The 18,541-nt window shown below is 34.2% G+C and overlaps 1 protein-coding gene across 1 annotated transcript in view; it reads right to left on the bottom strand.

Annotated features, from left to right (window-relative positions):
- The window catches only part of CPNE8 (copine 8), a 214,150-nt gene that overhangs the window by 11,224 nt on the left and 184,385 nt on the right, over positions 1-18,541 (bottom strand). Inside the window, exons 16-18 of the mRNA XM_072765596.1 lie at positions 16,840-16,967; positions 5,414-5,516; positions 4,459-4,516 (exon numbers count right to left, since the gene is read on the bottom strand). Coding sequence (XP_072621697.1) covers positions 4,459-4,516; positions 5,414-5,516; positions 16,840-16,967 — 289 coding nt within the window. The remainder of the gene's footprint in view (positions 1-4,458; positions 4,517-5,413; positions 5,517-16,839; positions 16,968-18,541) is intronic.

The following is an 18,541-nucleotide window of genomic DNA, read 5'->3' as shown; positions in this document are numbered from 1 at the left end:
GAAATTAACTTATTGAAAATACAAAAGATCTACAAAACAAATAAGCAAAGAGAAAAAATAAGAGAGAGACAAGGCAAGAAACAGACTCTTAATTAAAGAGAATAATCTAAAAAAAAATACAGAGAATAATCTGATAGTTAAAAAGGGGAGGTAGGTGGAGGGATGGGTAAAACAAGTCATGTGGATTAAGGAGTGCACCTATCATGCTGGGACCAGGTTGTAATAGGGAAGTGTTGAATCACTACACTGTATGCCTGAAACTAATATTACACTGTATGTTAACTAACTGGAATTAAAAAGAAAAAAAAAAGAAGAAGATGAAGTAGAGGAAGAAGAAGAAGAACAAGAAGGAGAAAGAGAAGGGAAGAAGAAGGAGAAAAAGAAGAAAAAATTTTTTTACAGAAGATCTATTTTTTTCCCATACTTATTAGAAATGTGAATAGGAGAAATCATGCTCAAATACTTCCAATAGTTAATTCCTTTCTTTGGTTTTGTTTTGCTTTCAAATTTTTCATATGACTGAGATATAAATGCACAGGGATCATGAAAAGCCAGCAATTGCAGGAAGTTCTCCTTCACTCAAATAGAAAACAAGAATTTGATGATCATCTGTGTCTCACCTTCCACAATCCCCTACAATTTCCATCAGCCTTTGTGAACGTTTCATTCCAAAGAAGGCAGATTACAGTTATTCAGGAAACCATGTATTAGAATGGGAACCTCTAAACTATCTCCTACTTTTCAGCATGTCCTTTGAGTTAAAATGCTGCAGGAAGCAAGAACTGGAGGCTATGCTTTGAGAACAAGGAGAAAAGATACAGGATAGAAGCAGTGGATGGGTCCTATTGACCCTTCAGGTTTTCACCTGCTCCACAGGGAGCCTGAGACTGTGAGCCCCAGCTCCCCACAAGTACTTGTCTTTGGAAAAAAAAAAAGTTTATGAGAGAAAATTATACCTCTTTCTGTGGGTGGGAGACATAATGAAATCTGAACCCCTTCTACTTCTTTTTTTTGTATATTTTTTATTGGGGTTCAATTTGCCAACATACAGTATAACACTCAGTGCTCATCCTTTCAAGTGCCCCCCTCAGTGCCTGTCACTCAGTCACCCCATCCCCCACCCACCTTCCCTTCCACTACCCCTTGTTCATTTCCCAGAGTTAGGAGTCTCTCATGTTCTGTCTCCCTCTCTGATATTTCCCACTCATTTTCTCTTCTTTCCCCTTTAATCCCTTTCACTATTTTTTATATTCCCCGAATGAATGAGACCATATAATGTTTGCTCTTCTCCAACTGACTTGCTTCACTCAGCATAATACCTTCCAGTTCCATCCATATTGAAGCAAATGGTGGGTATTTGTCGTTTCTAATGGGTAATATTCCATTGTGTGTGTGTGTGTGTGTGTGTATACACACACACACACACACACACACACCACAGCTTCTTTATCCATTCATCTTTCAATGGACACCGAGGCTCCTTCCACAGTTTGGCTATTGTGGACATTGCTGCTATAAACATCGGGGTGCAGGTGTCCCGGTGTTTCACTGCATCAGTATCTTTGGGGTAAATCCCCAGCAGTGCAATTGCTGGGTCGTAGGGCAGTTCTATTTTTGGCTCTTTGAGGAACCTCCACACAGTTCTCCAGAATGGCTTTACCAGTTCACATTCCCACCTGAACTCCTTCTATTTCTATTTTTCCCCTTCTACTAACTCAGATCAAAGCTGGTAGCCCAACGCTGCTCTAATTTGACTTTTTTGCCTTTTAAGGATAAAGAAATCTGCCTTGAGAAACCCTTCTTTTCAATAAAAGTGCTTAATGGAGGAGTGAAAAATCACAGAAAGTTTGAAATTGTTCTTATTAAAATACAGAAGTGAGACCTTTGAATACTCACTAATCTAATAGTTTATTCTGAATTCCTCTACCTCAAAGAACAGATGACAAGATATTGCCTTTCTTGCCCAGGCAAATAATGTCTTTCTTGTTAAACATGTATAGATGTTGATTTAGGTGGTTAACTGGTAACTTGTTCAAGTTTTATCTGTCTTGTCCTATGTCACTTTGTGTTTGTGATATGATATATAAACGTACTCTACGGTAGATTTGAAAGTGCAGAGAGAAGGGCTCTTCTTAACAGGACAACACAATCTGAATGCAAGTCAAAGATTTTCTATATGACACATGAGTATCAGCCCTTTTCTTACTAGCCACAGAGAGAAGAGAGGTACTTTGAGAGGAGAGAAAAAAAATAGAGAAGCATCTATGTTTCCTAGTGGAATAGTCCACTTTCCTAGTACTGGCCTGGAAGAGTTTCCTTCCTATTAAAAACTTGTTGTCATGGTGAAAGCTACAGTCATGTGTCCCAGGACCCAGACTCCTCATCCCCATGTTTGCCAGAGGAAAGTGTCACTCTAATTCCCAGGAAGGAATTCTACTGGGAAGGCAACTTTCCTCTTTGTCTATAATCCTCACTCCCTTTTTCCAAATGGAAAGAGGACTGACTGATTCGTGGGATTACTAAAATGAAGAGAAGGGATGGATTTTGAAATCCCTCTCATTAGGAGCAGCCTATCCTCAGTTTGAATGTAATTTCTCCCTGTGCCGTGATTAATAGGCCAGGCTCTGCCGTTGTAGAGAGGAGGCCAGGAGATAAGGCGGAGGTCATTTAACCTTGGCAGAAAAATAGTGACAAGTCTTATTCTGTGCAGAGGTTAACCCAAATCCTCCAAATCTGCCTTGTTAGTAATAAAAACCTTATATTGTGGTCTCTGAATGATTCCTACACATTTTTTTTTCAGTTTGGGAAGTCAGAGAAGGAAATGATAAATGATCATACCTCAGAACCCTCATAAATAATTCATCGAGAACAAAACAAATGAAGAAAATAAATAGCTATGGCAGCTAGATGAGGGTAGTACCCAAAGAGCTGTGCCTGCTGCTCTGAAGAGAAATATATGACCAGAAATATACAACCAGGAAGGGTCAGTGGTTCTGTAGTCACACATGATGTGCGCAGCTCTTGAGGAACAAGTGAACTAAGGTTAGGTCATACACCTAACCACAGACTTCCACAGGAGCCAGAAAGACCTGGGATCTACCCAATGAGAGGTGCATCCTTGAGGCAAAAGCAAGCCAGTAATGAAAGAAGGTGGGAGTGATTTTACCCTAGCCATCAGTGAAGTTCTTGAGTCACAGTCTATCACTGATTAATGCAGATGATCAAGTACATGAAGCATTAACAAGAAAGATCTTAGTTTTCTTGACTCCAGAGAGGTTGTCGCAAATTCATGCCTGAAGCACAGTGCACACAGATGTGAATATTCAGAGACCGAGAAGATATTAGCAGAAGCAGCAGCAGTCAGAGCTAAATGACTTTTGCTTTAGACATTGGAAGATTCTAATAATGCAAAGCATGACCAATCAAGCATTGAATCGAAGAAAAGGATTTCCAGGGTCAGCAATATAACAACTTTGCCTGTGGTGCTTTCCCTGAGACTGGCAGATCTATATACTATCCTCATGGAGGTGGTTCTGGTGGTTAAACAAGAATCATCCCGGTGATGATCATAGTGTAATTAACCACGTATGTGCCTAACTTAACCCGTAATTACCAAAGGTTGTTCCAAATATTCTAAAATTATTCTCATTTCCACAGCCCCAAGCTAAATAAACCATCATTGTTTACATTGTCAAAACACTTGAACCAGGTGAATGCTATGTGATCATGCAGTTGCCATCCAGCATAGAGTTCTCTCTGAAAGAATTCACCAGAAGACTGGGAACAGATCATCCTTAAAGAAGTTTACCCAGATCACTAGTTACACAAACACCTGTCACTTAATTATCATTTAAACAAGTCCTGAACCCAAACAGAGAATTACCCAGTCACTCAATTTAGCATAATTTTATAAAGTGTCATTAATTCTCATATGGTCAGTTCCATTTTCATTTTGCTTTGCTCTTTCATACGACAGAACTTATACATGTCTGTCAACTACTAGCCAGTTGTCTGAAAATCCATTAAAATAGCATATTATGCTTGTGCTAACATCTCTCTTTGCAACCTAATGGTTTATTAATTTAGGGTTCATCCTCAAAGGTTTTAGTGAACCCATAGTGTATTTTGCCCAGGGAACAATTCAATTTATCACTCTGTCAGTCATAAAAAAATATTATTTTGAGGTACAAACTATCACTAATGGAATAGAAAGCTACATGTTGAATTAATCTATACAAAAGAGATAATGCTCTAGTCTAGATCTTTTCATTTGCTCAACTAAACATAGATTTCATCATGAGATATCCATCTTTATGTGTATATGTACATGGACATTATATACAGATCCACATTCATATTCACATTCTTATATACAAAAAAGAGTGATAGAACTCTTAGAGCACAATGAATCAGAGTAAATAAATTCCCATGGAATAGTACTGAAATTTTATTACTCACCATCAAATTCTGCTGGTCCAACACCTACTATAATTATCGACATTGGAAGTTTTGAAGCCTTCAAAGAAAATACACAATTAGTTCACAATTAAGAAATTGAGTTCTTAAGAAAATGAAGTTTAAGAAGAAAATAATATACTGCTTTGCTATTTTTTTCAAGATGTTCACCAAAATAGTCTTGGACACATTTGAAGTTAACACAGGATAATATGCTTGATTTTACTCCTTCTTTTTGAACTCTGTACACACACTTATTCAGTGAGACATTCTTCAGGAATGACCAGCCTTGGACAATATAAAAAATAAAAAGTATTTCCCATCTGCTTTCACTTGCTATTCTCAGCCAATATCTTCCTAAGCTGACTTGGGTATCTTTGGTCACTTTATTCGTGTTCTCTCTCCTCTCAAAAATCATTCAGTTGCTAAATGGGAGAAAAAGGTACTCTATTTGTGAAACAGTAATACCCTACTCTACCTCATTAACACCCAATGGATACAAAAGCAATTTTCATAGTAAATGAGTGAATACAAATGATAAGTACAGAAGACTGATGAATCACTGACCTCTACTTCCAAAAACAATACAGTATATGCTAATTAGTTCAATTTGAATTTTTAAGACAAGAAATACTCTGGACAACTGTAACATTGTGTACAAGTACATTCAACTAGTAGAGGTAAATACACTCATGGACATGAAAGTGATGCTATTATTTATCTTTTTTGGAGAGGGACATAAATTTGTTACAACTCAGTCATCCACACCGCTCAGGTTAGTCCTTAAGGATTAATGAATGGTATTTATGCATTTGAGTTGTCTGGATAAAGTTAAGAATGCAATCAACTGCAAAGGCATGGGCATTTTGTTTCAGTATTAAGTAAACCCTGCTTATTCAAACTAAGTAGCACCAGGCTGTCATTTAGCCACCCCCAAGACTGAATGACCCCTACTCACATTGACTATGGACTCCTTGGTTTGAGCCATATCCGAGATAACACCATCTGTCACAATCAGGAGCACAAAATACTGGGAACCATCTTTTACAGAAGAGGCATATCTAAAGCAATGAAAAGATAAAGAATACCATGGAAAATAAAAACAGTTCTTCTGTATGTGATGGTTGCTAAATATTGTGATAGTCAACAAACCTTTAATCTCAAGGAAATATTTAAGCATATGCTAGGAGTCTATATTATGCAAGCTCTCAAATAATACATTTTTCTGAAATAGCACACTAGACTAACAGCCATACTGCTGCATGCCAGCACACAGACATGCCTATCTGCCTTGGAAATTCATTCACTAATAATAGGTGAGCTGGATGTGGATATGTTGAACACAATAGAATGGATATAGCTTTCAGAAACAGATATCCTAGCTAAGCAACACATTATGTGTATGATCTTCAGTAAATTACTTAAGCTATCTAAACTTTGTTTCTTTGCCTTTAAAATCAAGATTACATACCTCTGCGTTGCTAATAAAGAAATTGCATGCATGCTACTCAATATATAATACAGTTTTAGAAATTGTAGCAATAATCATAAATGTTTTTTGTTTTAAAATAGATGCAGGTGATGGTTGCACATCATGGTGAATATCCTGAATGTCACACGACTAAACTTCAAAATGGTTACTGTTAATTTCATCTGAATAAAAAAAATTCAAAGGAAGAAACACTTTTTCACATCTCCAGAGTTCAAGCTCTTAATATTTGTTAAACTGCTGAAACAAGGGGAAAAGATGCCAAACAAAGACAAAAATTAGATATATAAGAACATATTCTAGTACTTAAAGTTTATCAGAGTTCTCACCAAATAATAGTAATTTACAGGAGAATTTTATGAATGTTTTATTTCATTATATCTCTTTTTTCCATTGTGTTCTACATTCTGGGTATCTAGGTTATATTCTCAACAAATATAACCTCTATAAACAAATCATAATAACCTTTATGATTTTTAGTATATCATTAATATTCAGGTCATGTCTAGTAATAAGCAAACATTATAGTATTCTTAGGAGATAATAAACAAGAAGACTTTGGTCTACTTCTGTAAAAAAAAAAAAAAACCATTGAGTATTTATGTATTATAGAATCATAGGAAAAAAGTATCACAGAAAAACTGGGTTCAAGAACATGTCCATTGATTACCATGAAACTCCTTCATAATTTGAAGTACCCAAAGGGATCAAGTTTGAACAGGTCAAGGACAGACCAATAGCATAATATGACAGGGAAAACATTTCTTGGAGAGCAAAATTAACAACCATGTGGACAAAAAAAAAATACAACTTTGCCATAGACTAGAGAAACTAGTAATTGTTCATGCAGCTAACAAAATGGTAATTTTATAGACAGATCAAGAGGCTACAGTTAGTGGCATGTTCACATCCTATGAAGATGGTGTTGAACTGGTTCCACAATGTACAAGCCAAAAATACTCCCACAATATTGAACTGACCTTCAACATTAAAGAATTTATAAATGTGATGGTAACACAGTCAATGAAAAACAATCCCAACCAGATCTGAGACTATTTCCTATTTCATGATTAACTTTTTTTTCTTAATTAAGGAACTCAGATAATCTCCCTCAGGTATTCATTTTTTTTTTTAACTTTTAAGTACCCATTATTTTTTAAAAAGCATTTCTTACTATACTTCAGAAACACAGGGTTTTATATTTCATGTGATTAATGAAAGGCCATTAATTGTAGTAAGAAAAGCTACTACGAGTACAAGAGTGTGGCTTTTCTGCTTTCCTTACCATATGATGCTCTTAACTGGCAAAATCTTACCACATTTAAAAACAATACAGAAAGTTAAACATTATGCATTTCTATAAATATTACTTCAAGTGGCTTAACTGATTTTGGGAGGGGGAGCGTATTTATTTTTTATTTTCTTTCAACACTTCTGATCATCCATAAGGAAAGTCTCAGTTGTTACATATTTTTTCCAGTTTTATTGAGGTATAATTGGTATACAAAAAACCCTACATAATTAAGGAATATGGTTTGATGAGTTTGGACATATGTAACATAAATTCATGTTACTGTCAAAACCATCAAAATAATAAATATACCATTTCTAAATTTTCTTTGTGTCCCTTATATGTGTGCACATGGTAAAAAAAAACAAACAACTGACATGAAATCAAACTTCTTAACAAATTTTTAAGTGCCAATATCTTATTGTTATCCAATGAGTATATCTTGGCTGTTGTGAGTAATGCTGCAGAAATCTCTTTGCGATCCTGATTTTTAATTTTTGTGGATGTATACTCAGAAGTGGGATTTCTGGTAGCTCTGTTTTTATTTTTTGAGGAATGTCTATGCTGTTTTTTTCATAGCAGCTGCACCAATTTAAAATTCCCACCAACCGTGCACAAGGGTTCCAATTTCTTCATATCCTTGCCAACACTTGTTATCGTTTTGACTTTTTTATTATAGTCATGCTAACAAGTGTGAAGTGATAATGATAGTTCATTGTGGTTTTGATTTGCATTTCCCTGATGATTAGTAACGTTGAGCATTTTGTATATACCTGTTGGCCATTTGTATGCCTTCTTTGAAGAAAGGTTATGCCAGTCCTGTGCCCGTTTTTAAAATAAGATTAGTTGTATTTTTGCTATTGAGTTTTAGGAGTTCCCTATATATTTTGGAAATTAATCCCTTATCAAATATATAGTTTGCAAATATTTTCTTATACTCCAAGGTTGCCTTTTCATTTCGTTGACTTTTTTTTGCTGTGTAGAAACTTTGTTTCGATGTAGTCCCACCCATTTATTTTTGCTTTTGCTGCTTGTGTTTTTGGGGTCATTCCCAAGAAATCATTGCCAAGATCAATATCAAGGTTTTTCTCTATGTTTTATTCTAGGAGTTTTATCATTTTGGATCTTATATTTAATCAATTTTAACTTTTGTGAGTGGTAGTATAAGGATCCAATTTCATTCTTTTTCATGTGTATATCCAGTTTTCCCAACACCATTAAAGAAATTATCCTTTCCCTATTGTATCTTCTTGACACCCTTGTCAAAGATCAGTTGGCCATACACCTGCAGGCTTTAGTCGGGGCCTCTCTATTCTGTTATATTGGTATATATGCTTATTTTCTTAAAGACTTTATTATTTATTTATTTATTTATTTATTTATTTATTTATTTATGAGACATACAGAGAGAGAGAGAGAGGCAGAGTTATAGGCAGAAAGAGAAGTAGGCTCCCTTCAAAGAGCCCAGTGTGGGACTTGATCCCAGGACCCCGGGATCATGACCTGAGCCAAAGGCAGATGCTCAACCGCTGAGCCACCCAGGCATCCATATATGTTCTCATTATTTTATATCAGTACCTTGCTGTTTTAATTATTGCATCTTTGTAGTATATTTAAAAATCAGACAGTGTGATGCCTCCAGCTTTGTTCTTTCTCAAGATTGCTTCAGTTATTCAAGGTCCTTTATGGTTTCACATATATTTTAAGATTGTGTTTTTCTATATCTGCAAGAAATGCCATTAAGATTTTGATAGAGATTGCACTGAATCTGTAGAACACTCTGGGTAGTAAGGACATTTAAACAATATTAATTTTTCCAATCCATAAACATAGGATGTCTTTCCATCTATCTGCGTCTGCTTTAATTTCTTTCATTGATGTTTCATAATTTTCATTACAAAGGCCTTTCACTTCAAGTTTATTCCTAAGTATTTTATTTTTTAGTGCTATTGTAAATAGAATTATTTTTTAATATTTTATTTATTTATTCATAAGAGATACAGAGAGAGAGGCAGAGACATAGTCAGAGGGAGAAGCAGGCTCCTGTGAGGAACCCAATGTGGGACTCCATCCTGGAACCCTGGGATCATGCCCTGAGTCAAAGGCAGACGCTCAACCACTGAGCCACCCAGGTGTCCCAAAATAGGATTATTTAATTTCCTTTTCAGATAGTTTATTGTTAGTGTTTGGAAATGCAACTTTTTTATAGGTTGTCCAGCAACTTTACTGAGTTCATTTATCATCAGTTCTAATAAGGTTTCTTTTTGTTTTATTCTATCTGGCTTTGTTTTGTTTTCTTCAGTCTTTAGGGTTTCTACATATAAGACCATGTTCTCTGCAAAAAGAGATAACTTTCTTTCTTCCTTTACAATTTGGATGGCTTTTATTTCTTCTTCTTATCTAATTGCTCTCACTAGGACGTCTTAGAACTATGTTAAATAGATTGGGAGAGTGGGTATCCTTGCCTTGTTGTATATGTTAGAGGAAAACTTTTAGTGTTTATCATTAAGTATGATGTTAGCTGTGGCCTTTATTGTGTTGACATAAATTCCTCTGTACCTAGTTTGTTGATAGTTTCTATCATGAAAAAGTATTGAATTTTGTCAAGTGCTTTTTCTCTATTTCTTGAGATGATCGTATGATTTCATATGTTCATAAAATGACTTGGAAGTATTCCCTCTCCTATTTTTTGTAACAGTTTAGGAAGAATTGGTATTAATTCTTCTTTAAAATCATTGGTAAGATTCACCAATGTAGCCATCTGGCCCTGAGCTTTTTTATGTTGGAAGATTTTTGGTAACGAATTCAATCTCCTTATTTGTTATTGTCTGTGCAGGCTTTCTATTTCTCTTGATTTATTCTTAGTACACTATATGTTTCTAGGAATTTATCCATTTCTTTTAAGTTGCTCAATTTGTTAGAGTACAATTTTTCATAACAGTCTCTTATGATATTTTTTGTTTCTGTGACATCACTTACAATGTCTTCTCTTTCATTTTTTATTTCATTTATTTGAGTCTTCTCTCTTTTTTTTCTTAGTCTACCTAAGGGCTGGTCAATTTTGTTTACCTTTTCAAAAAACGAACTCTAGCCTTTGTCAATTTTTTCTATTGATTTTTATTCTCTATTTATTTTTGCTCTAATTATTACTATGTCCTTCCTTCTGCTAACCTGTACTTTTTCTTCTTTTAGTTCCTTGAGATATAATAAGTTTTGTCATTTAAGATTTTTCTCCTTTATTAACATGTGGTGTTTATCATTATAGACTTGCCTCTTAATAGTGTCTTTGTGGTATTCCATAAATTTTGGTATATTGTGTTTTCATTTATCTCAAGATATTTCCCAACTCCTTTTTGATTTTTTTCTTTGACTCAGTGAATATTCGAGAGAATGTTGATTTCCACTCATTGTGACTTTTTCTGATTTCTTCTTTTTTTCCTACTGTGTTCAGAAGAGAGACTTGGAATGATTTTAATCATTAAATTTATTAAGACTAGACTTGTGTCCTATAATGTAATCTATCCTAGGGAATGTTTCATTAGTACTTGAAAATAATATGCATCCTGGGGCTATTGAGTGAAATATTCTGTATGTCTGTTAGGTCCATTTGGTCTAGAGTGGTGCTCAAGTTTGCTCTTTCTTTATTGATATGGATGGCCTATCTATTATTAAAAGTGGGGGGGATCCCTGGGTGGCGCAGCGGTTTAGCGCCTGCCTTTGGCCCAGGGCACGATCCTGGAGACCCGGGATCGAATCCCACGTCGGGCTCCCGGTGCATGGAGCCTGCTTCTCCCTCTGCCTATGTCTCTGCCTCTCTCTCTCTCTCTCTCTGTGACTATCATAAATAAATAAATTTTTTAAAAAATCTATTAAAAGTGGGGTACCAAAGTTTTCTAATATTATTGTATTACACTATTTGTTCCTCAGATATGTCAACTTTTGCTTTATATATTTAGGTGCTTTGATATTGGGCACATACATATTTATAATGATTATATCTTCCTGTTGAATTGACACTTTTTAAGAAAAATTTAATTCTTAATAAAAGTTCAATTTAAGACATACAAAATAATGATTCGATATATATATATATAGTGAAACGATTATTACAGTCAAGCTAATAATGATATCATCATATCATCTCCTTACATAGTTCCCATATTACTTTGTTAGCAAATTTCCAGTATTCAATATGGTATTTAACTATAGTAATCACATAACATATTAGAAATCTAGACTTAATTTGTCCTGCACAATGCAACTTTGTACCCTTTGACCAATATCTCCCTATTACCCTGCCTCCCCTCCCTTGGTTACCACCACCCTATTCTCTGCTTCTATGTATTGGCTTTTTAAAATTCCACATATAAGTGAGATCATGAAGTTTTTTCTTTCTTTCTGTGTCTAGTTCATCCATTTGGTTACAAATGGTAGACTCTCCTTTTTAAAGGCTGAATAATACTTCATAGATATGAAAGTTTCTCCCACTATCAGAAAACGGAGCATTCTTATGAAAGCCCCCATAAGCAGAAATGGTATAAAATGAAAAAGCAATTACCATTAATTTATATGGAAAGTTTTTTGAGTATTCCCAGACCTAAAAAATAACCTATCCTATCTTGGGCTTTTCTGATACCTTAGGAGACATCTTGCTAACAGATGCACAGTGGAGATAGAGCACAGATGCTCACAGATAGAGTTCAAAGCTAAGGCACCTTGACACTTAGATGCTGAATGTAGTTCCTAAGGAAAGAGCTTAGTGACATGACTCTTGCTGCTTGTGATTCAGGCTACTTTTATAACAGCTTGTTGTAAAACAAACACTGAAATCTATAAAAGCAAAAAATCTTTGGATTTATTTTGGTTAGTGAAAACAGATCCTAATGTAAGTGTAATGTGAACTTTTGAAAGTGAAGGATACCTGTACATATCAATCAATATATCATATAAATTGACCCTTTTATTATGTAATAACCTTCTTTGTCTCTTGTGTTAGTTTTTATTTAAAGTCTATCTTCTCTGGTATAATCATAGACACCCCTGGCTGCTCTATTTTGGTTATCACGTGCATGGAATATATCTTTTTTCATCCCCGTCATTTTTGGTCTATGTATGTCCTTAAACCTAAGTCGAGTCTCTTGCAGACAACATATAGTTTGGTCTTGTTTTTTTTAGCCATTCAGCCATTCCATGTCTTTTGACTGCTGAGCTTAATACATTTACATTTTGGTTTTCTTTTGATTCACCAGAAAGTATACCTAAGAGAAGGGGAAAATATATTCATACCACCAAAAGAGTTGGGAATAGAATCTGAAGCAGATATGGAAAACTTGGAATTTCTCTGAAGTTTGCTGTTTTACCTTAAAAATTCATAGGAACTTTACATTTTATTTTATAAAAAGTATGTGCTTGTGTTAATGCTATATGTTTCTTAACTTTGAATGCTACAGAAAGAAATATGAATTTAATGTGTGGCTCTCACTACCTCTAGATACACTAATTTGAAAATAAATTTCATTTTAGTCTTTATCATCATAAGCACCATGAATTAATCTTTTAAAACTTTTCATGATTTTATGGGATTTTTGCAGTATTCATTGGCATATTGTTGCACTTTGCACATAAATCTAAGTATCAAACAAAATAATATTTTCTGCTACCATTTCTTCTCATTTAGTCTATTTTGATGTATTATATATCTGTAATAAGATAATTAAAATGCTACAGAAATGTGTTAAGTAGAAAGTAGAAGCTGATCACATCTCAATCTGTCTTCCAGGAGGTAACACTGATATATAGCCTTATGATTCAAATTATGTTTTAAATCTATTAAAGAAGCTTGCTGCTTAAAGGAACCTGATGATGAATTCTTTTGTAAATTGCATAATTATAACCCTTATCATTAAAAGCCTGCTAAATGTCTTTGTTCAAATATAGGCAATCTATAATTTATATTTTAATATTTCTATGGTAAATCTGAGAGAGAGGTTAATTTTGTCAGAGTTTTGGAATTCAAATGCATTCCACTAGAGTCTTTGTCAAGCAACTTTATGGGATTGTGTTTATAAAATTCATAAATGGTTGGCTCAGATTTGTGGAATATTTTCTTAGCTTATTATTAGTTCATAGGAATCGGGAGCACAACACAAGATAAGAAACCGACTCAGAAATGTTGTATTTAAGTAGTTTAATTTTGATATACACAATGAATTAAATCTTAATGCTAAATAAAGGGATACATCTAAATTATTCCAACACAAAGTAACACAGTAATTTTTATGCTATTAAGTTGTTACCCAAACTATTTTTGGCAGTATAATGAAGTGACCCACCATGTCCACAATCATATGTAGTTTTGTTGCACTTTCTCATTTATGTATGTTTACCTCTGGAACTGAGATAAAAGGGTTTAAGTATGTAAGGCATCATAACATAGGTACTTGGAAAAAGATTATTCTGTTTGGAATTTCAGCTCCACCACAAATGGCCACTCTTACATATCCATTTTGTCATCAGCAAAATAGAAATAATAACACTACTGACACCTCTTAGAGTTGTTGTGAAGATTTAAAGAAATTAGCACTGAACACGTTGCCTGAGATACATTATGGGCTCAAAAATGAAACTTAATTTTAGTTGGTTATCTGGATCTAGATTTAGATACAAAAATCTAGTCAATAGTTAGAAATGGATAGATCCTTCTTAAAAACTGAAATGTGACAGCCCCAAAACAAGCAATTGGTTAGGCATAAGAAACAAATGACTCGTAGTTAGGAAAAAAATACATTATTAAGTCAACTGAAGAAAATAGTAAAATTTTCACAATAGCCTGAAAAGATAATCGATATTTTCATTGTTATATTATTTTGAAGTAATAAGCTGGTAAAATATACCAACAAAATATATTTCAAATATCTTGAAGTTATTGAGGTAGAATTCTAGATGAAGAGAAACCTTTGAAAAAAATGATCTAAACTGGAATGTAAACATAGTAATTGCCATATCCGAGAGGGCATTGAGTTAGTAAGGGGATAAGTAAACCCCACTTTATTATTACCACATGTCTATAAACACATGATTTCCTTAACATGGTTCTTCTTTAACTACTAAAGAGATTTAAACATAGTGTTATAGACATTAGGTCTCTTAATAAATTCATATATGGAAAGGATTTCTCTGATTTTAAATTTGTTTTAAATGTACAACATAATGGTAATGCATATCTTTTGGTAGGTACGATGGTCTTATGTGTCAACTTGGTTCAGCTATGGCGGCAGGTTACTTAGTTAAATACTAATTAAGGTATTCCTGTGAAGATATTTTGTTTTTCTTTGTTTAAGATTTTATTTATTTGAGAGAGGGCACAAGCAGGGTGCGGGACAGATGGATAAGCAGACTCCCCACTGAGTAGGGATGCCAGGCTCAATTCTGCGACTCTGGATCATGGCCTGAGCTGAAGGCAGACACTTAATTGACTGAGTCACCCAGGTGCCTCTTGTGAAGGTATTTTGAAGATATAGTTAATATCTACAAGTGGATGACTTTAAGTAAATGGGATTATCCTCAAAAATTTGGGTGGGCCTCATTCCAATCAGTTGAAGGCCTTTACCAATTGGTTTCCAAAGAAAAAGGAATTCTGACTTAAGACTGCAAGGATATAATATCCTGCCTGAGTTTCCATCCTATCAGATTCCCCTACAAATTTATGATTTGCCAGTGCCTGCCACTGCATGAGCCAATTCTTTAAAATAAATTTATCTATACATCTATATTTAGCTATCATTAGTTATGTTTCTCCTGAGGACCCTGATTGATACAGTAGGTATCAATCACAATCACATTTTCTACAGGCCACTAAAATTGACTAAGCACTACCATTAATAGTTTCTTTAGTTTCTATTATAAACTTATTTTATTTTATATTTGTGAGAGAGAGAGAGAGAAAGAAAGAGAGAGCGTGCAAGTGGGATGCAGAAACAGAGAGAGAACGAAAATTGTAAGCAGGCCTCGTGTTGCCATGCGTTCGATCTAAAGACCCTGAGATCATTTATCATTTTTCTTGTATTTTTTTATAAAAGACATCAGTGGGTAGTGGGAGAGGAGGTGGGCGGGTGGATGGGGTGACTGGGTGATGGGCAGGGAGGGGAGGCACTTGACGGGATGAGCACTGGGTGTTATATCTTGGCAAATCAAACTCCAATAAAAAAATATACAAAAAAAAGACATCAGTATTCTCTACAGTAGTGTGTGAAAGAGAATGAGAGTCAACTATAATTTATTTTGTGATAATATTATTTTTTAATACTGCTTTGACAACCACCAAAAAAAACTAGGAAATAGAGTACAGATAATGCTAATCATATAGGCTAATATAATTAGCTAGGATATGTTTTTCAAATTACAGGTAATGACCCATTAGTGGATTCTGAAATCAATTTTGTGGGTCAAGACACAAAAGAATAACAGAAAAGAACAGGACATCATAGACATAAAGAGGAAATATAAGAAAAGGATAGGTATTATTTCATAAATAATCCTTTTTTTTTTTTAGTTGTATGTGTTCTGGGTTGGGACGTGAAATTCGTAAGTTAAAACAGACCATGGATGAAAATGTTTCAAAAGCCTAAGCTTAAAGGGTCACACTCAGAGAATGGTCATCAATGTATCACTGTCAACCTGAGTTGGACTTCCACAGGAGTGTTCTACTGGGGTCAGCCCTGGGTACAGGGGTATTTTAGTATCTTGTCTATGTCCCAGATAATGGAAAGTAGAACACATTTAGGTTACTCAATATGTCCAGTATAGAGATGATACAGTACCAGAACCTTTAAAAAGAGAATTGAGATTTCTTATCACTTTACACCATGATCAACTTATCCCAATGCAGCATATTTTCATGTTCTGACTATATACTAGGAAGGATACAAAAGCTACACTTTTTTTAATTTTCTAAAAATAAGGCAATGCTTCATAGGATCTGCAACTGGGTCAAACATTTTAAGGATTTTAAAAGTGGTGTCTAATTTACTTATTTATACACTCACGAAAAAAATAAGTAAATGTATATAGATTTTTACATTTAGAAACTTTTTCCAGAACATGTAATTGGAATCATAAGCAATTATATTCTGATCTCAATACTATGTACTATATACAGGTAGCGCTCTGGGAATTTTTAAAATTAGCTATTATATTAATTTCAGAGAGGTTAAAATAATGTGTCCTATATATTACTCAAAGGCTTTAGTTGTCTTCATGTTCTCTTATTACTTCTATGTTACTATGGAATGTGATTTTAGACTGAATGATTTACATTGTTGAGATCATAATTGATCATGTTATTGCTCTCATGGCTGTCTTTTCAAAGACTAAAACACTTTTCTTGATTGAACAAATACAGGTCCTGATTGAGACTTTGATGTAAAGTTCTTAGCAATGTATTATGATAGCTCAATGGAGACTCTTTCCATTGTATCTTTTTCCTCACTTTCTTGGAGGTATGTTAGAAGAAAACATCTTTCATTTGTGGAATCATGGTAACTAATACTATAATTTCACTGCAGTCTAGTATACTAGAATAAATATCTTGTCTACTTCCACTTACCTTGCTACATGATTAATTACAGGAGCAAAGTTCGTTGGCCCATACAGTTGTACAGATTTCAGACTCCTATAATAAGCCTCCATGACCCCCTCAATGCCATCACAGTAGGGGTTTTGAGGGTTCCCATTCTGTGGAATTTACAGGCAAAAAGGAGTAGAAATTAGTAGTGTCTGTACAGATCAATTGGAAAAGAGGAAAGATAGGTTGACACTCAAAGATATTTTAGAATAACAATCATTTATATAAGAGCAAAAATAACACATTAAGTAGTCAACAATAGTTTACAATATATTGTATAAATTGTGATATGATGAATCTAATATATAAGCATTAAAACTGATACTCTTCAAAAGAACTATAGGATATTCTAAATAATCTTGAGAAGCTGAATATCGTAATATTCTATAATTAATGTCTTCATTATCATGTCTGTGTATTTGTAGAGATGAATATATAAAAATCCTGAGAAGTAAATAAAATATTAACAGTGGATAACTCGGGGTGATTACATATAATTGGTTACTTTTATTTCATTCCTTAAACTATTCAATATTTCCCAAGTTTTCTGCAGTGACATCTATTAAAATCAAGAAAAAAAATCGCTATCCATTCAGTTTAGCCTTATAGAAAGAAAAATACAAAATATCTGCCACATGTGCATTTTTAGGTCACAACTGATAACCTCAAGGAGAGAAGGGTTCTTGGGGAATGTAATGTGGTGTGGAAAATATCAAGAAAAGTTAAAAGGAAAAGAATCAAAGAAGCATTCATGTTGTTCAAGGGAAATAGAGCTTGTGACCACGTTCTCATTCTGAAAATGGCACCTAGAAGGCACTTCATACCTAGAGACCTAGACTAGCTTTTTCATACCTTGAATGCTTTGCTATTATTAGGTTTAATTCTCCTACTCTAGATTTTGCAAATAACATAAATAAGGCAAATAACACAAATATTAGTTATCTATTGCTCTTGTAGCAGATTATCCCAAAAGTTAGTGGATTAAAACAAGGACTATTATCACAAACATTTTTTGGATGTCAGCAGCAGCTTAGCAGGTGGTTCTCACTTAGCATTTCTCATGGGTTGGCAATCAATATGCCAACCTGTGCATCTCCGAGCTTGACCAGAGCTGCAGGATCTGTTTCCAGGAAGGCTCACTTATATGGCTGCTGGCAGGAGGTCAACATGGTCTCTCTATAGGGCTGCTTAGTGTTCTTACAGCATAGCAGCTAACTTCCTTAGAATGATTAATCAAAGAAAAACAGCAAAAAGGAAGCCCCAAAACCTTTTATAAGCTAGTCTCAAAAGATGCATACCAATACTTCTACTTCAATCTATTTGCTAGAAATGTATCACTAAGTATAGCCCATGCTCAAGGGAAAGGGAATTAGACTCCATCTCTGAAAGTAAGTAAAAAAAAAAAAAAAAAAAAAAAGATATATTTAAAACACTAGAGGCCATATTTACATTTAAACATAGCTAACAATAATTTCAGCATACATATTTTTATCTGAACAATCACAAGTGACTGGTAGTTGGTAACTAAAATTTGTTGAATTCTATACACCAAGCTTAACATTAAAATATTTACATATTTAGGTAGTTTTTTTTTATAGCAACCCTAACAAGAGTAGATAAAATATTGTCATTTTCCTCACTTTACAAATGAAAAAAACTAAGGCACAGAGAGTTTAGTATGCCC

The sequence above is a fragment of the Vulpes vulpes genome, chromosome 8 (genome assembly GCF_048418805.1).
Source record: "Vulpes vulpes isolate BD-2025 chromosome 8, VulVul3, whole genome shotgun sequence".
Lineage (NCBI taxonomy): Eukaryota > Metazoa > Chordata > Mammalia > Carnivora > Canidae > Vulpes > Vulpes vulpes.
Note: the sequence above shows the minus strand (reverse complement) of the source record. Positions and strands in the feature narration are given on the sequence as shown.